The 27,958-nt window shown below is 38.6% G+C and overlaps 1 protein-coding gene across 7 annotated transcripts in view; it reads right to left on the bottom strand.

Annotated features, from left to right (window-relative positions):
- Window positions 1-27,958, bottom strand: part of LOC130433612 (protein MTSS 1-like) — a 56,763-nt gene that overhangs the window by 9,165 nt on the left and 19,640 nt on the right. For 4 of the 7 annotated variants that reach the window (XM_056763568.1, XM_056763571.1, XM_056763570.1 and 1 more), the window contains exons 4-10: window positions 10,859-10,943; window positions 9,874-9,965; window positions 9,607-9,681; window positions 7,778-7,789; window positions 3,941-4,098; window positions 3,640-3,747; window positions 1,979-2,076 (exon numbers count right to left, since the gene is read on the bottom strand). In XM_056763568.1, the coding sequence (XP_056619546.1) occupies window positions 1,979-2,076; window positions 3,640-3,747; window positions 3,941-4,098; window positions 7,778-7,789; window positions 9,607-9,681; window positions 9,874-9,965; window positions 10,859-10,943 (628 nt within the window). The remainder of the gene's footprint in view (window positions 1-1,978; window positions 2,077-3,639; window positions 3,748-3,940; window positions 4,099-7,777; window positions 7,790-9,606; window positions 9,682-9,873; window positions 9,966-10,858; window positions 10,944-27,958) is intronic. The other 3 variants (XM_056763569.1, XM_056763572.1, XM_056763574.1) reach the window with 1 other exon arrangement.

Raw genomic sequence — 27,958 nt, 5'->3', positions numbered from 1 at the left:
CTATTGACTTTTATTGTTTGGACACAAAACCACTAAGACATTTCTGAAAATATATTTTAATTTAAAGAATAAAGATTCATATACAGATTTTGTATGACGTAAGGCAGAAAAAAATACTTTCGATTTTTAGACATTATTTTTGAGTGCATTATATTTTGAAATGTTCATCTGACATGTTTTGTCTGTCTTATCCATCAGAACACAAATGTGCATGATTAAATATTAATAAATGAGTAGTGATAATAATAACGATATAATTCTGGGCATAAACAAATGCACAACCACTACAGCAGGTCAGTAAGAGGTTATGCTATTTCAATGTGAGTGATGCTTAAATAGCTTTTAAAGAAGAGCAGTAGTTTATGACCAGAGGGCTTGAAGTAAGAAAAGCTGTAGATCCAGAGCAGTCCAATGATGTGATAGAAGATAATTACAACCTGCCCTGATTGATATTTTTAGCTACTTGCTCTAAAATCAGAAACCCTCGGCCAATGCTTCTCTTAAAGTGTGTGAGTATCCAGCAGGTGGGGGCTTGTTGCCAAAGAGAAGGGTACAATGGTGGAATACGTCAACATGAGAGGTGACAAAGGGGCAGAAGCCGTGCCAGCAAGCATATTTCTCATGCTCAGACCTCCTGCAGGCAGGACGTGTGCACTACGGTCATTAAAGATGCATTCATCTGTCACTTAAAGCTGTGAATTCTGAGCGCTTGCCAGTTATATTGTGTGATCCGACAACTGTTGCAGAGTGAAACTTCAACACTGGGTCAGATACAACAATGCAGAATATAATGATTGTTCCACGCAGCTGGACAGATTATGGAATTGTTGGAAATCTTGCGGAAAGGTCATATTCATAACTCAAAAATTAGAGGAACTGATTCCAGATCAGTTTTCAAAGCTACTGAGATTTGTACAAAAAGAAGTGATTTCATCCTACGTCACTTCCTTCGGAGGCTCTAGGTCAAATTTATTTGTAAGTGTTTCATAGAAAATCAACGCAAGAAATGTTGTACTTGAATGTTTTATACTTTTTGTATGCTCTATGTGAATGGATGCATATTTTTTATACCTCTATCATTGTATATATATCTTATTTTGTATCTCATATTTGTACTTTCTGCTATAATTTAATCTTAGTTTTGTTAAGCAGAAAAAGTAAATAAACTTCAAAAGCTAGAGGTTGGCCAATATCAGTTTGGAATAAAAATAGAATATAAATATTTGAGCTAAATAAATATAGTAAAATATAGCTCAGAATAATTGAGAGGTTATGTGCGTTATTATCTGCATCGACACAAATTATATAAACATGAGGAGTGTTCAGCTTCCATTAGTTTGAACAACATGTCCTATCGTCTGAATCTACCAATGAACAGTTTACTGACAGATGTCTCTGTCTGAACATTATGATTTATCATCTAAATAGGTCTTTATAAATCAATTTAATGTGTTACTGAGATAACTCTGCATTATCCACTAATAAGACTGGCATTAGACTTTGGAATCGATGGGTTTATTGGGCCTTTACTTATAGATACAAGACAACATTTTTATTGAGTTTTATAACGTTCCCCCACAGTAAACTCCCTAGCAACCCATGCTCATCGACATCATTCTCAGAAAATATCATTCAGTACGTTTACAGCAAACTGGAACAGACTCTTTGACACCTAATAATAAACAAATCTTCACACGTCATGCAGGTTGTAGCATTCCAACACACAGACACACATTAAGTGTAAGAAAACATCTCAAGTGCAGTGACCTCCAACCCTCAACTCGGAACCCTTACAATCAACCGGTTAAAATGGGTAAAGTCAATAAAATCAGTCATCACAATAAAATATTTATACGCTGCGTTTTAATTTTTAAGAGTGTAGAGGTACCACTAGAGGGCGCTACCTTTTTACTGTAGTTATAGTTATGAGGTTTAATCAGCTACGTTAAGTGCTTCTGTCATCGATACATCAGCTTACCTGCACATGCTAGACTTCCTGGACATAGTGGTACTGGGAGAAGATGGAGGGGTCTGATACGACCAGCTGTAGTCTGAGCCTTTCAGATCATGAATGACCTATAGGATACACACATAAAAACATGAAGCAGTTTATATTTCAATGCATTATTAAAAGTAGTCCAATAGCAGTCAAGCTTGTCACACGTAGATAATTACATTTTTAGGAAACATCCTCGGGACAAACCAAAAATATGAGAAACTGCTTCTAATATACTGCGTTTCAGCAACAGATGTCAAACTAAGAGCTCGAATGCCTCTGGGCTTTCAGTATGCACTGGGAACGCGATGCAAATAACCTGTCTCTCTTCCAACTATAATACAAAGAGCGGACTGCTCATGAAATGAAATTTTTCTGACACATGAGATGTTGGGTGGCAATTAAGTGTATTCAACCATGCTAAAGAAGACAGCATTAGTAAATCATTGCAGAATATAGGCCAAATACAATAAACAGTTGTCTAATGGTTGATCTGATATAACTGGAATGTTTCACTGAACCAGGGTTGCCAAGTCCAAGGTGTTCCTGCAAAACTTGGGTACGTTAAAGTTAAAGAAAGGTCTCATTATACATTAAACACGTATAATATAATTATATCTTTAAGTACTGAGTAATAATAATTAAATACATGTACTTACTATAGGGTTAGGATTGGGCAGTGGTTTACGATTAGATACATGTAATCGTGCATAATTCATAGTAAATACCACAGTAAATATATGTAACATGTCTAACAAAGGGAACGTTCAAATAAAGTGTAAGTAAGGATTTTACTCATCAGCGGTCATTCTAATGGTAAGTTATTTATGAAAACACTGTGTTTATGATGACTACTATACTGTGATAATCAATTTCAGGAAATTCTGTGTATAATGCAAAGCAGCGATTGTAATATATATATATTTTGGGGTGACATGTTTAACTTTTTGGTATTTGGGCTAGGGACTGTAGGCTAGCTTTGACAGGGCTGGTTTTGTTACTCAGACCTGACAACCCAGCACTATAAACAGTAAATATTTTTTAATCTACTACCAGATTCCTGAAACTAAAACAGTCTAACTAGAATCAACCGACTAGGCTCGATGTGACTTATTTTTCGTGACTTTTATTGCAAAGACGTCAGTAAATGATGATGGGAAATCCTGGGGTTAAGTGCCATGCCCAAGGCCACAAAGCTGATGACTCGTGACCTGCTCCTTGTCTTAAAGAGCAAGTTCACCCAAAAATGAAAATTCTGTCATCATTTACTCTCCTCTTGTCATTTCAAACATGTATGACTATCTCTCTTCCTCAGAAAGCAAAAGAAGGTATTTTTTACCGAACAGTGCCGGCACCCATTTACATGTATGGACACAAAACCAATTCAAGTGAATTGGTGCCAGTCAACAACATTCTTCAAAATATCATCTTTTGAGTTCTGTTGAAGAAAAATAGTAATGCTGGTTTGAAATGACAAGAGTGTGAGTGAATGATGACAGAATTGTCATTTTTGGGTGAACTATCACATTAACCACTAACAGGCTCAGTAAAATGTTTTCATTGGAGTTATTTCACACATACTTCAGCTCTGTAGATAACATGTTTAATTATGATAAAATGCTTGGGCCCAAACGTCCACAGACCTGCTCACTGGCAGGTGGCAGTTTGTGGGGGTCCATGGTCAAAGCCTTCAGATCATCAGCAATGGTCTGCAGGTGAATGATCTCTCCCAGCATAGACATTTCTTCATCCTGACCGATGACAAGATATAAAACGTATTTCAAAACATGTAAGCAGTTGTCATTTGTAATTTAATCATGTTAACTAAACAAAAGAAATGCCAAACTTGCTTATCACAAATAAATTTCAGGCATGAAAACAGCTTTAAATGAGAATTTCATTTTACGTATGTCAGTAATGTTGTACAGGAAAATAGCCGCTCACCACCACAGGTTTAAGCATAGATACGAAGGCACAGAATCGTCCCCTCTCCTCGATCAGCACCTTCCTGACAGCCTGCTTCTCCGTCTCCTCCAGCAAGATGTATTTATCACTCACGTCTTGCATGGCGCTGTCAAGCTGAGGCTGAATATCTCCTCTCCCTGCGACACAGTGCAGAACAAATCACCAATCACGTCTGGATTATGACAGAGTATTTCGGCCCTATCACCCCGTTTCAAATCTGATGTCAATAATTAGCCTAGCAAGTGTTTTGCACATCACTGAAACGCACAAAATATATACACAACAGTATTGTGCATATCCGCGTCTATATCATCCTATATGCCAAATGTGTCCTGTCTCTTCTCACGGTCCAAAATTCTTCAATAAAGCTCCACCCAGCATGCAAAGCCGGCAGACACGTTGGCAGCAGCCCATGTGCCAGTGCGTCCTAAGGACACGACCTGGGAGTGTCAGCTGTCCTGGACCCACAGCACCCCATGACCTTCAACACACCCCCATCAGGATCTAAGATAAGAGTATTTAGGCTGAGGAGCTGGATAACGTCCACCTTGAGTTCACCCGTCGTATTTTAAGTTAGTTTTATGAGCTACAGGTAATAAGGACTCTTAGATGTTCTGGTCAGTTGAAGACGAAATGAAAACAACTTGACTTCCTGAGTGATCCACTTGAAAGAGATGTAATTTATTTTTAGATACACAGCTGAAGTGACAGATATATACTGTAAAATAATAGTTTTTTTTCCTGTAAAATTACGATTGTAAGTATTTATATATATATATAATCAACTGTTTTCCCCCGTTTTCTTGTAAACTTGCTGTCTTTTTCTGTAATTTTACAGTTCTGACAGTGTTTAAAGAATAAACTGTAAAAAAATAATCTTGTTAAAAACACTGACATTTTCTGGCAGCTGGGGAGCCAGAAATAAACGTTTTCCCCCAGTAAAATTACATGTTTTCACCTTTTTTTTGTCAATTTTAGTTTTTTATCTGTTATTTTACGTTTTTGACCGTATTTCAAAAATACATAAAAATCTGTAAAAAACTGAAAAATCTTAGGGTTTCTACATTTTACGTGGAAAATATTTTCTACAGTGTAGCAAATGTTGATTTACGCTCGGTTTGGCTTTATGACTACAGTTCCTGAATGTTGAGAATGACGGGGCTGGAAGCTAAAACTGTCATTTAAAGAAATGTATAATCCATTTGTACATAATAACCCTTAATGTGCAATTAAAGTAAATCTGGTGAGCACATTTTGGTTTTCCACCGCCTATAAATCAGAGCAGTAGGAACCTCTGTTCATATATACATTTTGGATTTCTTAAAGCTGTATTTTATCTGGAGAAAACTGTTCACCTACAAAACTGTAAACGAGTAATTTCCTCTACATTTCGCAATACTTTAACACCCTAAAGCAGAGACGACAAGCAAAACTAGATTTGTGAGTCGTGGCCACCCATGCAAAACTTGCCACAATGTCAGGGGCGTTGTGGCTGCTCGCCAGGCCTTAGTATGCCATCGCTGGGTGGTTGCTATGACATTGCCAAGGAGTATTAGGTGGCTCCTACGTGGTAATTTATAGACTTAGGACAAAAGGACCGACCCTATGATATTCAGTTTTTCTCAAGTCAGTTAAGATTACGTCTAATGGTTTATTAACAGTACAGCTTACAACAATTGTTGTATAATTCATGTCTGTAGAACAAATATCAGGGAACATATAAAAACCTTGTGGTTAAGAGTTTAATCCCAAGCATGAGCAACACTTATAATCATACTAGTAATACAGCAATATGGAATAACGTTTCCTAACGGGTAAAACACAAGACAAGAAAACATGACACTACGCACATAATGTCCAAAAACAACCACCTCAGACGTGCTGTTTATGTGACAGAGGCACAGATCGGCACATCCCCGTGCATGTGCTGATAACATCTAATCAGGTTTAGATCCAGAAGCAAGAGATGCTAGATCCACATGCATGTGCGGACCAGAGCAAAGCTAAAAACAAAGCGTCTGTCCTGAAAACAACAGCACATGCACACAGAAGAGACAACAGGCCCAATACAAGACCAGCATTTACCTACTAGTGCACATTTGCTTACATGGAAACGTATGGAAAGCACTGGACACGGGTTTGAAACAAACAAGACTGAGGAGGAGGTGAGATGAAAGAGAGGGCAGGGGAAGGGTTAACCAAGGGTAATTATAACTCTACGAGGTTCGACTGAAAAAACCCATTACACAGGAGTGTATGATGGATCAATAGACATCTCTCTCTCTATCTCTCTCGCTCTCTCTCTCTCTTTGAGAATGTGACGTCGCCGTGCTGTCAGTATTTCTGCTGTTCATTCACTTGTTTGGCATTTCAGTGGAAGCAGACTGTGTTTACATGGCTTTCAAATGTGGGTCAGACAACACAGATTGGATTTCCACTATAGTCCTGTCTACTGATTCTGAATCCTAATTTAGCGCAATGAAAAAATAGAAACAAACTTGACATTACAGAGATGAATTCATTTTTTTAGGTACTTTCTAATGTTTGGAGCTACCTGATGCTTTATACCCAATTAAATGGGAATCTTTCCTGTACTTTATTTAACAGCCCAAAGTCTTAATTTACAACACAGCAAATGCTTAATTTAAAATTTTCATCTACCCCTGAAACGAAAAGTCATCAATACTATTGGTCCACTTTTCTAGGAAGCTAAAAACTTTAGATCTGCTAAAAGTGCATTTCTTTTTACACGAGTTCAATAAAATAGCCAACATGAACTGACAATGAGCAATACAGTTTTTCAACATTTATGAATCTTTGTTAATGTTAGTTAACGTCAATACAATCGTTCACTTTAGTTCAGTCTGCATTAACTAATGTAAACAGCTACTTACAGCTTTTGATTTAAAAAAATGCATTACTAAAGGCAGAAATTAATATGAACTAAGATGAATAAATGCTGTAGAATGATTGTTCAGTGTTACTTCATGTTAGCAAATGCATTAACTCATGTTAACAAATACATCCTTATTGTAAAGTGTTACCCATTTAACATACAGATGACTTCAAAGCTATTACATACGCACTTAAACCCACAAAAGTCCAATTCTGATTTAAAAGGCTTTTCAAAGAAGAGGATCAGCCGTAGACATTCTCAGGATGAATGTGCACGTGTCCCACAATCGCAGTCTTCAGTCAACCTGACCCCAGGTCATACAAACACATTCACGCCATTTAACAAGACTTTCAAGTTCTTTCAGTCAAACAGAGAATCTGGCATGAACAAACCATGACTTGAGAGAAAGACAGCTTTGTGCTAAACTGACATTTGACCCCTGAACATATTCACGCATCGCGCACAACACCCATCTTGCTCTCCGACAGGACGAGACTGAAATTAAAGGAAACCCTCAGCGGAGATTACAAATGTAGTTTACTAACAACGTATTTAGCCCAGAAAGTTTCCCCCTTTTCATTACACAGCGGTCACCAATTAGAGGAAACTGCACTACATCCATATTCATTAGTGTAAACACACACAGAGCTCTGGTAATTGGGGTCCTCTGGGGTATGGAGTGGGAAATCGTCACTTTGTCTCCTTTCGAAATGGCTGTTTTTGTGGTTCGGTAAAGCTAAGGAACAGGAAAACAGAACTCTTCCTTTTAGGGCTAAAGGGTAAAACCGGACCACACACACGGGGGAATGTGGAAACTGACCAGTCACTGAGCATAAGAGGCAAAATAAGACATTGGCATACGAGCTGGGTCTTAGTTCGGACACACACAAACACAGGTCAGAGAGGACACACACACTTACCCAGAGCATCAGCTGCTTACAACAGGTGCAAAAGATGGCATAGAAAAGAAAAAGGGGTATAGGTGCACAAAGGAAATGTTTTTGTCAGTCTCGTGACAATAATCACATGGCCTTACAGAAATTCTACCCGTCTTTCTCATGAACAAACCGAGCCAAAGAGCATGAAGAATGTGACCTGAGACAATAGAGAACGCCTGTGAAATTCTAACACTGATCCGTTTCATGTACATACTGTACACGCTGGTACGGAGTCATATTACTGTCTTTGATGTGACCCAACACTCATTCTAAAGGACACTAAGAGGTTTTGTCACAGGTTGGAAGTTGAAAATGTACCGTGATGTCCCAGAAAAACAGTCTGTATTTCATATGCCCCTGAGCCCAGAGTTGAGAGTGCCTTCCTGTTCAGGGTGAGGTTTGAGACGAACGCTTTGTTGCGTACACAGTGCGTATTGTAGTCTGGAAAAACTGGATTTCTGTTTGACGTCGGTTTTGCTTTAATTATGTGTACGTGAGAAAGCAACTTTCTCTAATTGGAGGACGTGAGTTCAGAAATGCGATTCACAAACCGAGAGCAAAACAACGTCTTTCGACGACACTGAAATTTCTGTATACGATTACAGAAACGTCTGTAATTTTTGCGGTACACCTTATAATGTTTGTACAGGTAACAATATAAACTTAGAAACTAGAAGGCCTGTATCCTGTAACCAAATGATACAACATTCTTTCTTAGGACCACATGACCAATCATCAGAAAACAAATGCGGTTTTTATTTACCCCAAACTTTAAAGAATATAAAGGCTGTGTTATAAGCATTTTTAGGGCCGTTGGATCTTGTCCTAAGTTTGATCTCATATGATGCACATTTCTCATTGGAGCAAATTTGTTACAGAAATCCGGTTTACCAAGATATATTTAAGCTATTATTAGGATCATTAAAGGGAAACTCCACCCAAAAGTGAAAAATTCTATCATGAATTACTCACCTTGTAGTTATTCCAAATCTGAATAAATGTCTTTGTTCTGATTAACACATAGAAAGATATTTGGAAGAATGTCTGTTAATAAACAGATCCCATCCCCTATTGACTCCCATGGTATTTATTTTCTCTACTATGGCAGTAAATGTGGAATAAGATCTGTTTGGTTACTGATTTTCTTCCAAATGAAATACAAATATATTTATACTGGTTTGGAACAACTACAGGGTGAGTAATTCATGACAGAATTTTCACTTTTGGGTGGAGTTTCCCTTTAACGATTTTTGGCACAGCGGAATTATTCTAGCAACAATATCCCCCCAAAACATTTCCCTAAATTCTCAGAGTAACTTGAATCATGACATTTAAATATCTAAAATACCTATATTGTAGATTATGTTAGTATTTGTATTCAATTTAATTTAATTAAATGACTCGAATTAGAATTATTTTATGTACACAATCAACTGAGAACTGAAAGAGATACATCATCGTAACATCACAGCAGGCAGTTACACCGTCATAAGAGGATTCCGTTAAGAATTCAACAATACAAGTCAGTAAATCATAGGCTGTTTCAAACAATTTGTGCAATTCCCACTCTGTTTAATATACAGTATATTTTCTGCTAATAAAGTCTAATAAAGTCTTTTTTTGCTAGTGTCATTTGCAGAAATATGCTGTAGGGTTTCCAATCATCACTGTTGATTTGCACCTGTTGCTGTGACCTTATGACAGATAAGAACTGTCTGGCGGATTTGACTGGACGCATTACGTAACGTTCTGTGTGCAGCGTCCAGATAAGGTTATCCCACAAGAAGTGATGTCATTAGAGATATGCTTACCTTTCTTTGCTTTCTTCTGGAGTTTGAGGGTATCTGAAGATTTCTTTTTAATCTCCTGTCGAGCTCGCTTGTATTCTGTGAAGATAAAGATACAACGGAGACCTTTTATGTAGGGGGCAAACCCCAATGAGAAGCACATCAATATGTGCTGTATCAATTATATAACAGTTTTGCACTGGTTTGACTGATCCTACCGGAAACTAATTATTTTGTAGAGAAAAAGATACATTATAAGTAAGATAAAGTTGGTGTGAATGATTCTCTTACCTTTAGCATGATCTTTATCCAGCGTGTTTGCCCCTCGCTTCCATTCCTCCATCTGCTCCTGGAGTGGGTTTATCAGACATTCAATAAATGCCCTGCAAAACAATAAGGAAGAAATGGGTGGAACAGAAATGCACATTTATTTCATAGTCCTATAACTAAATAAAAGCAACATAAAAAATCTGATGTTTGCTTAGGCGTATTATAAAATCTCATTTAAAAGTGCACCAAAGTTGTGGTCGATAAATGTGTTTTTTCATTTCAAAAGTTGTACAAGTCTATAGGAACTGCTACATTCTCATTCTCATTTTCATTTTCTTTTTTATTTATTTAGGACCACCACAAAAGCGTCAGTCCTGAGATGAGAATGCCGCTTTCCAGCAATCTTTATTTGTTTGCCTACTGTATGCTTCGGTTAATCATTGGCAACTTGTCACTATTTCTCATGGCATGCTGGGAGCTGGAAGGTAGGGGAGGAACTTGAAAACTCCAGCAATCCCTGTTTTTGGGGCTGTTGTCAGGAATCTAACAGCCTGACCACAAATGTCTAATTTATAGCATAGCCATGGAGACGCATAAAGAATTTCTCCCAAATTAGAGCTCGGACTTTGTATACCAGATGGAATTCTGGCAGAGTTGAACTGGGGTTCCCTGCGACTTTACCACCACAATAACAACCATCCTCGTTCCCTATGAATAAAACTAACACAAAATGCCAGTAAGACTGCTGGTTTATGGTAATCCTTATTATGGAAGATCATAAATCTTGACTTGATGGTATTAATCCGCCTGCGGGCGTAACATCAAATGTCTAGGCTCTGTAATGATGATTTTGCTAAATAGTTGCAAAACTTCTGTGTTTAAGAACACTTCATATTCACTAAATCGTACTTTAATGGGATATTTGTGTAAATTTTTTAGTGATCACAACAGATGTCCTTCATAAAACGTGGTCCATTGGCAACTTGAGATATAAGTGCATATTTACATTGAGAAGTGCCGTAGTTTGGCTTCAATGCTTCTGTGTCTCATGCACATCCTGGTGAGCGCTGAGCCGATGTCTCTGGTGCCACCTGAAACACAGAAACACAACAACATATCAGAAAAGAACCACACAATGAGTAGCAGATGTCATAAGCTTACAAAGATGTTAGGAAGAGACAGAGAGAGCAGATCCTTCACATTCTGACCCTAACATTGACAAAAGGGTCACACTGAGGTAACAGGAGTGAGCAACAAGCTTAACACCTCATTGCATGACCTCATCCCTTCAACAAAAGCCTTTGCCTTTTGTTAAGAGTTCTTTTTAAATGTTCTTGACAAATTCTCCTGAAAGTAGACACCCCAAAAGGACCTGGGTCTCTTGAGAGTGGACAAAAATGACCATACTGAGCAGCTGGGTGACCCTCAAGCACACAGACGGAGACATTGTCCCTATGACAGGGTCTCCCTCCTGTGGCTTTGTCCACATGTTTCATTGACTAATAAATAGGCAGCAAACAACCTTCATACATATGAGAAAACTATATTACAGAAGAGTTATGTTTATAAACATTATAAATGCTGGCTCATTTTCAACCCAGTGTTGGGTCAGGGGGCGAAGAAATCATTGAGTTATAAAATTAACCTATGCTTTTGTAACCCATTGTTGGGTCAAATTTAAGCCATTCATAAACCAGTTATTTTGAGCTAGTGGCTGGGTTTGTCCCTCTCTGCACCACTTTGTTAAAAAATATCCAAACATTTTTGTAAAGGGACGGTCTGATGGAATTTCACTTCTTTAAATTTAGTTAGGAGTAGAATTGCTGTTTGTGCATAAACAACATCGGCCAAGTCTCAATTTCTCAGAAAAGGAATATATTTTCTTTAACAGAAATCACTTTCATAGACCACAATAAACGGCTCATTGGGACTACAACAAACTTTTTCCTGGGTTGGTGACATCATGAACGTTGTTTGGAAACCATATCGAACTATTCCGTAGGCAGGGGATGGGCGGGGCCTACAGAGTGTGGTTGTAGCTGCTATGAAGCTGCTCAGGTAGCAGCGGCAGTAGAATTCTTCCAGTTAAGAGTTGTTCTACCACTGAAATAATTTTAGAGAAATAATTTGAAGATAATAAAACTACAAAGTGTTGCTTCAAGAGTGACTGGATGGTTCACTAAAAGGGGTCATATGGCCCAAATACGTGTTTTTCTGTGTCGTTGCTGTGTTATAAGTTGCCCATGTATGAATTAGACATGTAAATTTGCCAGAACAAAAGATACATTCGATCTAAAAGCGATTGCTCAGCCAGACCTGCCTGAAACGCCTTGTGTAACCACACCGCCACAAATCGTCAGTTCGTGGTATGATTTGACTAAGACCGCCTAAATGTTTACGCAAGTAAGGTGGGCGTAGTACATTTGCTTTGGAACCTGATGTACCAAATATGGTAAGAGGCGTTACGTTCCTGTCACACACTTGCAGTACTCGACCAATCACTACGCACTGGTTAACTGGCCAATCATAGCACACCTTGCTTTTCAGAGCAATGAGCCTTGTTAAAAAAAGAGGTGACACAAACATGCACGGTATGCGAAAAATACAGTGTTTTTTAACCTTAATTAGTGTATACATTGCATTACTTCTAAAACAAACGATAATATTAATTTTAGCCTTATGACACCTTTGACACAAAAATACTGTCATCATTTACTCATACTCATGCCATGCCAAACCAGTATAGAACTACAGAAGGTTGACACTGCAATTCTTCAATCAAATGAAAATATATATTTATAGATAGTAAAAAGGAACCATCAATATCCACAATATCCTGCCTGTCCTCCCACTGCACCAATAGTGTGTGATCGACAGTTCTGCCCTACGGCTACTGGGGTCATATATCGAAGCTCTTGAATACAAGTCCTCATCATTAACAACCTTCTTAAAATCCCTTAAATCCTCCTAAACACACACACCAAGAGTGACCACACAAAACAAAAAACGTTTGCTCTCTAAACCACTTTCACCAGTGTCAAGTAATTTCCAATGTCCCGAGATAAGAATGATTCCACAGGAGATTATTGTGAAACACAGAGCCTCTTTTATTCGTGACTTCCTGAATTTGGAGGGTCTTTAAAAGAGCGGAATCTCACTCTGAGGGTTTGACAGCAGGGGATGAGGATCGAGCAGGTGTAATGAGGATGTGCGAGTGATTCCTGTCACCCGGTTACCAGAGAGAGAGAGACAGTGTGAGAGAGACTGACCAGCCATGCCCCAGACGGGGAGGCCAATGCCAGGTTGTTGTGCTCAAGAAGGGCCCCTCATGAGAAAAGCATTGGGCATTGTGAAGTGCTGCTTTTGTTTTGCCCTATAGAGAGCCAATTGGCTCTGAGCGGCCCAAAGCACCAGTCACCAGAGAATAAATGAGCAGCCCTGTTGGAAGTGACTTTTAATCTTGCTCAGAAATGACAAACTGCCTTTGTGCTTTCGCTTGTCAGGGAGCAAAAAAAAAGACGGAGAGGTTCATTTGGACCTAGACACCCTTCCCCCAACGTCAAAACCTATGAGCGTTCTGTAGGAATTGTGCTTTAACTTCACCTCAGCCTGCCCAGGGGTGACCTGCGCTCTGCTCTTGGCCCCTGGAAACAATACGTGCTTCCTTCAATGGTACATGAGTGTGTGTGTAAGATACACAGTTCAGACGTCTTGAAGGGTCCAGTGATCTCGTAAACAAAATCAGCCGGTTTAACCACAAGCCGCAGCGGTTGTCACACCAAACCCCTTATTACAAACCCGCAACGTGAAATATTGCGGTTAGGTGAAGAAATGTGCTCCGAAAGGCCAGAGTTTCAATAAAATGATCTAACTTGGACCGTCAAGCGAGGAGTAAATCAACTGCGGTGCATGAATTAGCCTGAATAGGGGCCAAATTGAAGGAAAAGAATGCACTGCTCTTCTTTTTACATACTGAAAGAATATTTTGGCTATAAAATAAGTTAGTTCGAACTGAAGATGCTCTGGATAAACCACAGACACAGAATCATTTTGACCTGAGACTTGTTGACTTACAGTGATACTTACAATACAAGTTGAAGTTAAAGGTCCACTGTGTAATTTTTTAGAGGATCTATTAACAGAAATGCAATATAATATACATAACTATGTGTTCAGAGGTGTGTAAAAACCTTACATAATAAAGTGTTATATTTTTAATACCTTAGAATGAGCTATTTCTATCTACATACACCGCGGGTCCCCTTACATGGAATCCGCCATGTTGTTTCTCCAGTAGACCCAAATAGTCAAACTGCACTACAGAGAGTGTTTCATGAATGTTATCTCCTTCGGTAAAGAAGCGAGAACGTGATGACATGTTTGTCATGTGTCAGTTGCCATGGTGCTTTGAAAGGGAGGGGTGAGCCGCTGTTGCAATTCGCAACTTCACTGCTAGATGCCATTAAAATCTCCACATTGCTCCTTTACTTTTATTAAAGTGCCTTTTGCCTCTTTATCGCCATCTCAGTTTTAAACATAAAAGTGCAGGTTAGTTTACATTCTTATCTTTATGAGCATTGCAGTCAAATGGCGTTTAATTGACAATTCCCACAAAAACGTACCTTGCACATTATGAGAACGTCACTGGGTTGAAATGGAAAAGTACAATAAATTTAGCTTTGCACAGACAAGGTTAGAAAGCCATTATAGTTGCGTGGGCTATACTTTTTAAACATTGTTTACTTTAAGATTTATTCCACTTATGTCTTGGCCTATAGACTTCTTATCTACGTGTATTCATGTAAACATGCGCTTTGTTTAAACGAACTGAAGGATAAACCTATTGCCTGTGGTAATAAAGTAAATGAAACAGCACACATGCCAATAAAGCTTAACTTTCTTTGAATCTGGAACATTCCTTTACTAGAGTCTGATACCAGAATAGAGACGTGAGTGGTAACATGAAGCACCAGCACCATTCATTTATTTACATTCACTTCACAGTTCCTGCAAATCTGAAAAGAGTCCAGTGATCCCTGTAAGAAAACATGGCTTTAATAGGATTTATGAATCGCATTTGTTCTCTATTCACATCTCTATCCCCATAGCCTGACACTCTTGAAGCAACAGCGCACGCTCCACGCTGTCAAGAACAGTCCACTGCTTATGTCCCAGTTAAATAAACTAATTCATCCGGATTTCATCCTACCCACTACATAAAGCCCTATTTTAACCTTAAAAATCAGCTCTCTGTCTGTGTAAAAAGTGAGACGTTTTGGTTATAGCTTTGGTTTTGATTTGTCGTTTTTGTATACGGCATATGAGACTCAGAAAAGGCCAAGAAAGGGGCACATGCGGAGATAGGACAAGCCTCCTTTCATATTACCCAGAGACAAATGACAATGCAGTCACAGTTAGATTTCCACCCTGACCCCTCCTTAGAGGTAGTCTGTCGCTGAAAGCCAGGCAGAAAAATTAAGCTTTCAATGGATTCTGAAGCACGAAAGCATCATTGTATTTTCAATTCACTCCATTCACCAAAAGCAAAGGTTTTCTAATGGATGATGGTTTGTCCAAATTACCAAAAAATAAAAGTTATTTGATTACATTGCTCACCCTTGTCATTTTAAACCTGTCTGACTTTCTTTAATCAGCAGAACACAAAATAAGATATTTTGAAGAGTGTTGGTAACCGTGCAACATTGGCCCCCATTGACTTCCATTGTATGGAATCACTGAGAAACGGTTCACAAATTTCAACTGATTTTTGGTTCACCTGACCATCATCAGATGTTTTATAAGAAGTGTTTGCATGCATTTAAAAACAGCTAGTTAGTGCACATGGAAACAAGACTGAAGAATCGGCTGAAAACACATCTCTTACGTCAACATGTGAGCGATTAGATCTGACTTCAGTTTCTTTTCTACTCTTTTTATCCTTAAAGTAAAAATATTATAATTTGCTTTGCATATCCTGCTAGGCTATATCAGACCATTTTTTACATCACATATGCTTTTTGTTGTCCTGATGTTGTTCCAATTACTTCTACTGTTTACCTCATTTCCAAGTTGCTGTGGATAAAACCGTCTGCTAAATGTTCAGGGGTCTTGGATTTTAAGACCAACAGCTATAGTGATGTATTAACACACAAATTATATTCTTCTACATAAAATACACACATTAAAAAAAATGTAGATAAATGGACCTAACAAACCAAAAAGATTATTTGATGACAGTTGTGCCCCTTCTTCAGACAGATGTAGGAGTTACAGCTCTGAAATAATTTCCAAAGAAACTCCAGGGAAAACGAACAAGTTCAGACACAGCTTGAAACATAACTGCTCACTGAAACATAACAAATCACTTATCAGCCTGAAATTATATTACAAGTGCTGTTGAAGGCCGTGCGTTTACATAAGACCCATGAAAAGACCCAATGTGAGGTAGTTTGTTTCTTATCTCTGCTGTAAATGACACAAATCAGATTCCCTTAGTTTTTCTGACGTATTGCAGACAAAGTTTTAGAGTTTAAGTAACAAAACCATCAGTTTGAGGTTCAATGCGGATCGACTTCACTGAGGGACGACCTCACATAAGTCAATTGTCAGTTTATCAGGGCCCTCATTTCCCGCTCGACCACAACACATCAAGAAATCTCATATATCAACAAGATCTGAGGCTGTACTGAAGCCTCCTGTCTGTAACAACAACAAAACGGAGAAGAAAATAAGGAAAAAATGTGACCCCTGTTGATCTGGAAAATCTAAGACATTAGTGGCTATAGTTGACAAAAAAATATGTTTTCAATAGCCTCTTTAGTGTCTCCTGAATGTGGTCGTCATGGTTGCGATGGCAGCGGGAGGGCGTCTCTGTCCTCCATCATTACTAGTGTCTGAGGAGATGGGCATCACCTGTATTCCCATCTTTGCTGCAGCGTTTGGCCCAAACATACAAACACGTATGGACATCAGAAACCCACATAACAGTCGACCACTAGCTACTACTTGGCAGTAAAAAGGTGATAATTACAAAGACGTGATAGGGTCTGCACTTAGCACAGGGCTGGGTAATGATGCGTCTCTCTCTTTGACATGAAAGACTGCTTAAAAAACGCTGGAGAGCAAAAACGCGACGCGGAGAGCTGTTCTCTTTCCTATTCAACCTGCTCAGCCCCGGTCACAGTGGGAATGGTATTTAAATGCTGCTTTCTAGAGTGATTCAGATCCTGTGACCTCTGAGTGTATTTTTAGCACAGCTTCAGCACAGTTTCATCTCCTCCCAGGATGCCTGATGTGTAGATTGGCGGCCATTATAAATAGCCTTGACATGACTGGCCTGTATGACTGGTGTATCGCAGTCCCGCCCATCTGTGTCTCTCCTTCTTGTCCTACTCTAGTCACATTTTGATGTTATGATAAACAGATATACTTTACAAGTGTTTTCTCTTATCTGTTTGGGTCCCTTGATGTCCTCTAATAACCGTACAATGTAAAGTAAATCAGAGAAATATTATATTATGAAGGAATTTTCCGTATTTTTTTTTGGTCAGTTAAATGATAAATCGTGATTAATCGCATCCAAAATAAAAGTTTGTGTTTACATAATATTTGTTTGTGTACTATGCATATTCATTTAGTATTTACCATACAAAAAAAACCATACACATACATGCAGTTATTTAAGAGACATATAAAAATAATAAACATTTAAATTATTTGTCACTTTACATTATTGGTAAATATAAACATCTAAATATTTCTCAAATGTATACATTTATAGAATCTAAAAAATGTTCTATATCTATAATGTCAAAAAATTACCAGTACATTACCTTTTTTTATAGTGTACCAAATGTTGTTGGACTAATTGCTACAATACAGGTTGAATTTTGGGCTGCACAATGTATCAACATGATCAAAAATGGTTTTGATATGGTTCATCATGGTTTGCGATGTCAGTTTTGTTTTTGTGTACTGCGACAGTAAAACACGGCTGTTCCCTTTCAGAAGTTGCAGTGTTGTTTTCTTTTCCCTGTAGAAGGAATGTAAAACATGTGTTGCAAATATATGTAGCTCGTACGATTTTTCTTTTTCTTTAAGTATATTATAAAATCATTTATGAAATTATTTAATTGATTTCACAAAGCATTATCGTAATGCATATTTATTATTTAATAAGTTATCGCATATCACATTTTTCTTCTATATCATGCAGGTTTCCATAACTTAAAAAAACAAAGCCACATGTGAATTTGCAAAGCAACTTTAAATCACCATTTCCTTGACATCATGTTTACCAAGAACAAGGAGGGTTAGCAATAATTTTTGCACTTTCACACTGATCTGGGACAAGTTCCCCACCCCAGAGCCAAAATCCAGGCTGCATTAGAAAGGCAGCAGATCTAAGATCTGTGTAAAATGGCAGCCCCTTCAACCCAGAGAGAGAGCGCATGTGAGAGACGGTTCACCACAAGGGCATTCGAGAGTGAGGTGATGATACACAGACTGTCCTTTACTCCAGATTCCATCTGAAAGACAGCGAGAGGAGTCGGTATGTGGCACTTCCCTGCCAACACAAGCGTAAAGGACACCGGGGATGGAGGAGGAGCCCTTAAGGGGCAGAGTCCTCAGACGACGCTGCCTCAGCGACAGCTGTGGAGAAACGCTGTCAAAGGAGCTTAGAGAAAAAGCTTTACGGTCATGAGCATTTACAGCAACCCCAAAAAGTATTTGGATACACTTAAGCCACACCTGACCTATAAATATCGTTGAATAGGATAAACAATGTTAAACTATGTGGCATCTGCAAATCATGAATGCTTCACCTTTTTTTCTGAAACAACTTTATTAAGTCTAAGTCTTAGTCTATGTTTGCTTTTAATTAAATGCATTAAAGGCACTGAGCTTTCCTGTGGCTCAGTGGTTAGAGCATGGCTTCTTGGCAATGGTCTTTGCTCGAACCAAGGGGATTGCACATAGTCCGAAATGTATAGTACAGGATAAAAGCATCTGCCAAATGCATTAATGTAAAGTAATGTAAATGGTCAAAATATTATTTTTGTCAGGATTTTTACCAGTTTATCTATTGCTTTTTCATTTAAAACCCAAAAAAATGTTGTTGTTGTTTTGCCGAAAGTGTGTTTGTGCTTTAAATCTGAGTTGGATTCAAATATGACTATTGGTTAACTGATAAAGTGTAGTTTAAGACATAATTCACCCACAAATACACATTCTGTTATCATGTAGGAACCCTCTTGTCATTATATTATGAGTCTTTCTTCTGTAAGACAGAAAAGAAGATATTTTGAGAAATGTGGTTTTGTGTTCATACAATAGAAGTCAATGGGGTCCAATGTGGTTACCAACATTCTTCAAAATACTGTCTCTTCTTTCGTGTTTTGCAGAAGAAAGTCATACACGTTTGTAATGACATACATTTTTTAACAAAACTTTTGAGCAGCATCTCAACAGTAAGCATTACCATACAATTATATGCAGTACACTGCCAGTTCATGTCTGAAAGGCCATCACCCGATTCTGGAAAATCTCAGAGGTCACACTCAATACATCTGCTCTTCCCAAATCTGATTGTATGCTGGCGGACTGAAACCCCCTTATATTTGAGCTTCTACAACAGATGCATTTGCATAATGTCTATCTGACTGCAGCCCCTCTGTTCACAGCTGGACAGAATGTTCTGGAAGAAAAAGGCACCCGAGTATAAAGATCCGCTTCAAGAACTGTACTTGTTTTTGATGTTTTCATTTTCTGAAGAAACCTTGCTGTAAGACATCTCAAAATTGTGTTTAAATCTTAGGGACAATTGGCCCCACCCATTCAAATTACAAGATCAAGGACCAGCTTTCAAACTGGACAAAGGTATTAGATATTCCAAGACTTCAATTTTACATGCCTTCTGCAATTGCATTACAGCTGGTATGTAACTCATCTATAATAGTGAGTCTCTCAGGGAAAAGGGAAGTCCATTCATACCATTGGATGTCCTCTCTGACAGATGCTTTCTCATTCTTTGTAGGCATTATATAACACTTGGTAGCTTGTATGGAGGGAAGGGTCAGTGAATGGTACCCCAGCGAGATTTAAGAAGGTGCTATGAAAGGAATGCACTAGAGATTTAGAAAAAAACTGTCCAACCGATACAGGGTGTGTCTAGGGATGTACAAATAATGTCATATGAACGCATTTAAATAAACTGTGTCCCGTGACTCAGCGTACTATAACAACATGACCAGTGTGTCCTGTCGTAATGATGTTTCTATCATTAAAACAGGTTAGATGCCTTGAGGAAATCTGTGATGTTGCGTGTTAACACTGACTGTAAAGCATACGGGTGACGTCAACAGATCAAAGCGAAAGTATTGTCATTTGTCACAGGTAACATTTGGCCATCAGGCAGAAAGAGAAATGTCACATGACCTCACGAAAGCAAACGTAAGCAGGTCATGTCTCAATTGTGTGCTTCAATTAGCTTCACAGTTCATTCTCGCTGTACAGTACATCTCAGTCTAGTGTTGTTTGTTGTGGTTTCTGTGTGAAAATCCAATCATGCTCGCTAAAGATTTACCATCTCATCTGAGACACGGAAAAAGATGGCAGATTTCACTCATTACACATCACACAAGCATTGAATTACACAAGCTTTCTCTGATACTGAGGGAAACGAAATTAGTGAAGAAGAAATAGAAACGCAAACATTGGCAAATGTAATTGGGCTGAATTACAGCAACAAAAAAAATTGGCTTTTCGTCCCCGAGGGTGCAGGTACGGTTCAGAGAATGTTCTGAACAGAGTTTCAAGTTTCCCTTGAAGAGAAAGTTTACATAATGAGGGATAAAAGCAATTGTTTTGCGTCAGTTCGGAACCAACTTATCCTGGGAGCATTGTTTAAAAGTATCAACATGTACAAATAAGTATCCGCAATTTGTGCCAGCGGTCTTAAACAAGATTAAGCTAATTTTATGCAAAATATATCATGCGCAATGTTGTCTGACTGGTCCTACCCAGCATTTCTTACAGCTTCTTTTTTAATATGTTTTCTGAGTAAAATGTGGGTTGTTGCCAGGGCCCAGAGCCATTAAAAGAGAGAGAGAGTCGTGACAACGGAATAGAGATGTAACGGTACGACGACTAAAGTGAACAAAATGATCACTGTTAGCAGTATTATCTTACTTTTTTTACAATGTGCTGGAAAACCAAAAAAGTACTGATACCAAGTTTTATATTGATGTGACTTGCTAAAATCACTTTTTGTTGTCATAAACATCAAATAGATAACATCAATATTAATTCTGGCACAATGGGGTCATTAGGTAAAAGTTTCTCTTGGTGAACACAACCTGAAGTAGGTATATCAGACATTCATTTAAACGCAACACAAATCAGAAAATCATCAGTAATCGGGTGTACTTTAGGACCCAGGAGACACCTGCAGTCTTAAGAGCGAACGCCAAAGAAACAGATAGCTTAAAAATTCTCAGTCTGTCAAAAAACTTAAAAATGATCCTGTGTCACGTGATTCATGGACCCTTCACATTGTTCCAGGAAGTTATGTTTATAAATGCTTTATTTCGTTCATTTTTATGACTAATTTAATGACTTACGTCTTTAAATGGGTTAAAAGTTTGTCACAACCGCAGTTCCATGCGTTACTAGTGACTTCCTATTGAGGTACTATTGAGAGGCTCCATCAACTGACATTTGTGTGAAAAAACTGTTCCACCTCACTCTCACAATGGCACTTTTAGGGCCTTGCTACGGGTTTGCTCAAAGTGTTCCGATTGGTTTTAGAACGTTTCTATGATGTTGCTGGGGTGTTTTGATTGGTTGCTGCATGGTTGCTTCTTGACCCAATTTTTCTCCGACTGTTTAACTGTGCATGAGGTAAAAAATAATACAACCTCTATCCTCAACATACCGCATGATTTGAAGTCTCATTTATGTTTATGCAGACCTTGCATTACATGACAAATGTAACAAAGCTCTAACCCCACGGATGAGTATGAGGAGAAATCCGCATCCTGCGAAAATGGATAGAGGCCTAATTACCAACAGATTGACACCACTCACTGTTTCTTGTTATGTAACTTTAGGGAGCTTATTAGTGAAACATTAAAGATTATTAGCCATCCAGATGTTCTCTTTTCCCACCGGCCAGACGCATGAGATAAGAACCAACAAGTGGCTTGTTCGTGGCTAATTAGAGGCAGTGAGGAAGGAGATCCCGGACCGGCCCCTGACTGATCGAGATGATTGCTGCTTTGCTGCAACTGGGAACGAAACCGCTCCAGAGGGTTCGGCTAACCATGGAGACCAAAGGCATGGCATTTCCGAAATGCAGGGCTTTGAAAAGCCACCAGCATGAAGCTCCTATTTATGTTATCCAAGAATGCACCACAGTGCCGAAGGTGCACAGTCCTTTTAACAAATGTTGCTCTCAAAGGTAAAAAAAAAAAAATCAAAGCTTAATCTGAAGCACGGCTTCATTAAAACAAACAAAACTGTCCATCATTTAAATTTTAGGTGTTCTTAAACTTTAGCTCAGAGCTTTTAAGCAAAGCTGCTGGAGATTTGCCATTCATATTGTTGTCTGAGACCCTGACAGTGGGGATATGATCGCTCTGACAGCCGTGACAAATTTGATTACATTTACCCTACAGGCAGCCACTTTCATTGACTTCTGTCGAAGCCACACTGAGACCCCTGACATCCCCCACTTCTCACTCAACCCATGGTCTGCTTTAAAGGGATACTCCTCCCAAAAATGAAAATTCTGTCTTAAATTACTACCTCCCTTCTCAAAGTTGTTCCATTAAATTTCTTTGTTCTGCTGAACATAGAGAAAGATATTTGGAAACAGACATTTCTGGGACACCATTGACTACCATAGTAGGAAAAATTTAAATGGCAGTCAAAGGTGTCCTAGAACTGTACAATATCTTATTTTGTGTTAACATAACGAAAAAACGAACATTTCCCCAAGTATCTTTCCGTGTGTTTATCAGAACAAAGAAATGTATACAGGTTTAGAACAACTAGAGGGTGTCAAGAGTAAGAGAGTATATAAGAGAAATATCTTTTTACTAGTAGCAAAAGTATGGATAATGTGAAATTAATAAGAGGCAGAAAGTAGCTTCAGATAACCGAACATAAATGATGCAGTCTTCAGTTCATCTTCTCAGTATGGAAAGAAATCTTCGAAACATTAATTTTGTACATTTTTAGAGCACACTAGCATATAAATACCACTAAAGCAAAAATATGTAACTCTTAAATGTATTGTTTTTTATTTTACGTCTTTCTAAAAAACTAAGCCATCATTAGAAGACTTATAAGGCATTTTCTAGACCTTCACAATCAATCACCTTCAAATAGTTCTTTGCTACAATAAGCATGAATGACATGAAGAGCCCAAAGCTTTACCAAACGAACAGATATACATCACGCGTAGGGGTGCACGATTAATCATGATTTCACAAAAATATAGGGTAAATCGACCCATCCATTGCGTTTGGGATATCGCAACGTTTACTGTCATGTGTTTTTGTGTACTTGCGCAGCTTGTCCGTGAAGCACGACTCTTTGATCAGTAGTTAGTGCTACCTTGTCTGAAATCAAGACGAGTTTTAGGTGCTTATAACATGCAAATGAAAAAGCAACACCTGTCAATCATCATTATAAATATAAGAACTTTCTGGAATTACATGGTCTTGTACGGAGTACATCTGCTTTCAGATGCAGCAGCATTAAACAGTACTTCAATGAAGAACTGCACAAAAACAATTGCCTTATCGCATGCGGTTAATTAACGATTTATCGTGCAGCCCTAATCACGCATGATATAAACGTGTACTAACAAAACACCTGAGAATAAGATTATCAGATTTCCCTCCGATACTGACTGTGATAACATGTGGCTGAATGCAGGATCCCTCTAATCGAGGCTGGGAGGCAAAATCATGCTACAACATGTAGGGCGGACGCAGCTTTCGCGGAAAACACAAGCAGCCAAAGGAGTGGCAGCCGCACGCTCCCAACGGCCTCCTTACCGTGAGCTTGAGCAAAAAGCAGCGTGAGGTTAACAGAGGGTGTCGTTCGCAGAGGTGGCCTACATATGTGCCTTTTAATTAGCCACCATCCGAACCACACCACTGCATCTATCAGCAACAGCTGATGGACTACATGACTACGCCCACCCAGAGCAGGATGGACAGGTGGTGAGTGAGCGCCGCATAGGCCTGTGGGCGGAGAAGGGCTTGGTGATGTGTGCATTAGGAAAACCGCAAGACTCGGCTGGTACGTCGATACACGCACGCATGCAGACTTGCTGAGCCTACCGACTGGTCTCAGGGAGGCACACTTGACAGCTGCCGGCATACCAGAAGTATTCGGGGAAACAGGAGGTTTGGGGGAAAAAGTGCTGTGGACAAAAGATACAAACAAATGTTTATCAGTTGGTTACTTGGTTTCTATGGTCTGGTAAATGGGGCTATGTGACTAATGGAAAATAGGATACGTAGTATAATACATTATGTATACATATGCTAGTCAAAATTTGTGGATTGGCTTCAGTTCAGGACAGGGCCCGCAGCGCATCTGGCACGAGCCCACAGTAAAGCCTCACGGTATATTTCGAAACCTACTTGGCTGCTATATTCCTGTCTCTCCTATTCACGGTCAGACCACCACACATTTCCTTTGCATTTATACTATATAATTTCCCTTTCATAGAACCTAAAGAAAAAAGTTCCAAGGCGCACAACCTCCCTAAAAGTCCTTTTTTTTAATTCCTGTCATGTAAATGTAGGTATTTGGTCATATCTAGACAATCTATTGATTAATGTGCAAAAATGTGATTGAGGAAATCAAAAATAGGTTTTAGATAATCTGTCTGAAAATCACACATGAAGCTGTTGTAAAATGACAAATGGCGAGTTGCTAAAATCCACAGGCATCCACAGCCCACAGTTATTGCTATATTGCGTTCTGCTTTCAGATGATGCATTATATTACTGGGTCAAGCTGAACTGTACCTAACATACGTAAACAGACTATTGACTTTCAACATAGAGTCCACATTTGACAAATCATGCCATTTTATGAAAAATCTTGCTGGATGAACAATTAAGGTTTTTTTTGCCTGCATGCAAATCACAAGCCAACTTTAAATGACACAAATAAGTCTTGGGTGAAATGTTGCTGAAAAGAAGACTTTGTGTGTGTGTGTCGTGTGAAACTATGCCAAGCAACAGAAATAGCCACAGATGCTAGCATAGATTCCATATAGGCCAGATCTAAATTTAGGTGATGTGCTTTAAAAATTATTATTCCATAGAGAACATGACTTTAAGGCAATTAGAAATACACACACAACCACGATCAATTAACAAAATAAAATGAAATGAAATTGATCAATGCATTGTGCGTTTTTTATGGTTAAAAGGGGTGCCACTTTATATCTATGTGTTGCATTTTATGGTACAAAGCGATTAAGATATGTGAACATTGACCTGCGTCAACTTATGTTGAATGAATTTTTTACTTCAACTAATTTAAGAGGTAAACTCTTTGGGTTTACGTTTCTTAAAGGACCATTGTGTCTTTTTTTGGAGCATCAGGCGGTGAGGTTGCGAATTGCAACCAATGGCTCACTCCATTCCCCCTTCTATTAAAAGCACATGGTGGCTGACAAAGGACTAAGATGTCATTACGTTTTCTCTTTTTTCCCGGATGAGATAATGTATTTACGAAGCGTGCTCTGTAGAGCAGTTTGTCTGTTTAGTAGGGGTGTGACGAGACCATAATCCCATGAGACTGAGTTCACGAGAACGTCTTGTACTTTATGAAACAAATCAAACTTCCATTTCAATTGAATTAAATTGTGCAGTAATAAACATTATATAAATACTGCAAAATGGTTTGTCACAGACTCAACTGAAAGGAAGTAATTGCATAAAAATGATGCTTTGTTTTCTTAACAGGTGCAGCTGTGGTTGTTTTCTCTATATTAATTTGCAAAGTGCTCATGTTAGCAAAACTGGCAATCATATGACACTATCAATCCTCCTTCCTCCACTGACTGTACCCTATAGCCTTAAGAGAAACAGTTAAAACTACTTCAAGGAGTAGTTAACTTTCAAATTACATTTTAATGATAATTAACTCACCCCCATGTCATCCAAGATGTTTATGTATTGGTTTCTTTAGTCGAAAAGAAATTAACATTTTTGATGAAAACATTCCAGGATTTTTCTCCATATAGCGGACTTCAATGGTCTCCAAATGGTTGAAGGTCAAAATTACAGTTTCAGTGTAGCTTCAAAGGCCTTTAAACGATACCAGACGATGAAAACGGGTCATATCTAGTGAAATTATCTATCAATTTCGAAAAAAATTAAAATGTATATGCTTTATAAACACAAATGCTTGCCTTGCTCTGTTCTGCGATGTGCGTTAATGACTTCACGTAATACATACTGAAATTATGTTAAAAAAACGTTGCGCTTGACGTAGGCTGAAGTACCGAGTCGCTGTTTACAAGTTGAACGTGCAAGTTTTCAACATAATTACGTAAAGTCATGAACACACACAGCACCTTTAATTATTTTCTTAATTTTAAGTTTGTTGTAAAATTCAGCTTTATTTTTAGTGGGAGATCTATAGAATTTTTTAATTTACATCCAAAATGTTCTTTAAACCTTGAATGTTGTCAATTCTTTAAAGAAAAATCTGTCAGTTGAATTTCAGTTCCTTTTTTTACTTTCGTATCGAGAATCAGGTATGCAGTAATTGCAGATAATGTCATTTGCAGCATTGATCAATTTGTTTTCTTATGAATTCTACTTTTCAAGTATTTTGTAGTCATTCATATTGTTGCAAAGATTGAGCGATATATTGTGTAGAAGCGAAACCACCCACGTGAGCAGATATATATTCTCTTCTGCTTATCTACACATTCCAACAGTTTCACTGAGGATATCCACACGTATTTAAGACCTGAAGTATGCGTGGGTTTCACCTGTGATAACAACTCACTGTAAGAAGATACCTGGAGAGGAGCATGATGGGAAAGGAGAAGAGATGACTACATTCCCCTGGACTGCATTTCCCTCCCAGGCCAAGCTACTGGATTCGAAGGGTTTGAATTTCATTTCTCAAGTGTCCCATGAGCAAGCCCGTGTCTTGTTCTTCGCTAAAGCCCAGAGGTCTATTCTCCATGCTGCGGTGTTAGTTTATCATGCTATCCACTACCATCAATCAATCCAACAGCTCTGTAAACCCCTCAATGCTTTCAAAGCCCTCTTCTTTTCTGGGCGAATGCAGGCATCTAACTCTAATCTAGCAACGCCTGACACACATTCCTGTGACAGGATTATTTGGGTCGCGTATCAATCTGTCAGAGTTGAATCCCACAGCGGGACAAGCATGACGGCTCGTCTGGAAACAGAGAGCAAGTGATGATCACAAATATTGAATGGGGAGTTGTGGATTTAAGAAAAGAGACACTCACAGCAGAACACTGGCATTTTGTCTTGCTGAAAAGCATCTAGTCGCAACTACAAATGAACTTCTGATGGATCCTTCAGGGGGGAAAAATAGGTGTCAGGTGGGTGAGCCCATACTACCAAGACATGCAGATCATGACTTGTATAATTTACCCAAAAAATCTCCACTATTATGAGGATCAGCCTGTGGCTTCTCGAAATACAACTGCAACATACAGTAGGTGTAACTGTGGAAAATAAATACTTTGGAAAAATGTGATGGTCTTATCCTCAAGCTGGCTTGTCGACAGCTTACGTTAGTCCTAATGCACTGGTGAAAAGACTGAACCAAATAGAACGATAACCGGTTGGCCAGTTTCAGCAAAACCGGAGCAACTTGTACAGATAAAAACCATCTACTGACTGCCGTGACTGAAAGCACGTTGGCAAATCGGATCAGGACAGATAACGGGACAAAGTCAAGGCTCCTGTAAAACATGACCAGTATTTAGTTCATTGCCTCATCTGTCTAACTCTAAAGGAACAGCACAAGAGGAAATTACAATGTGTTGATCTCGTAAGGCTCACTTACAGATTACACAGTG

This window comes from Triplophysa dalaica, chromosome 12 (genome assembly GCF_015846415.1).
Source record: "Triplophysa dalaica isolate WHDGS20190420 chromosome 12, ASM1584641v1, whole genome shotgun sequence".
In the NCBI taxonomy this organism is placed as follows: Eukaryota; Metazoa; Chordata; class Actinopteri; order Cypriniformes; family Nemacheilidae; genus Triplophysa; species Triplophysa dalaica.
This window is presented reverse-complemented; position numbering and strand designations above follow the sequence as displayed.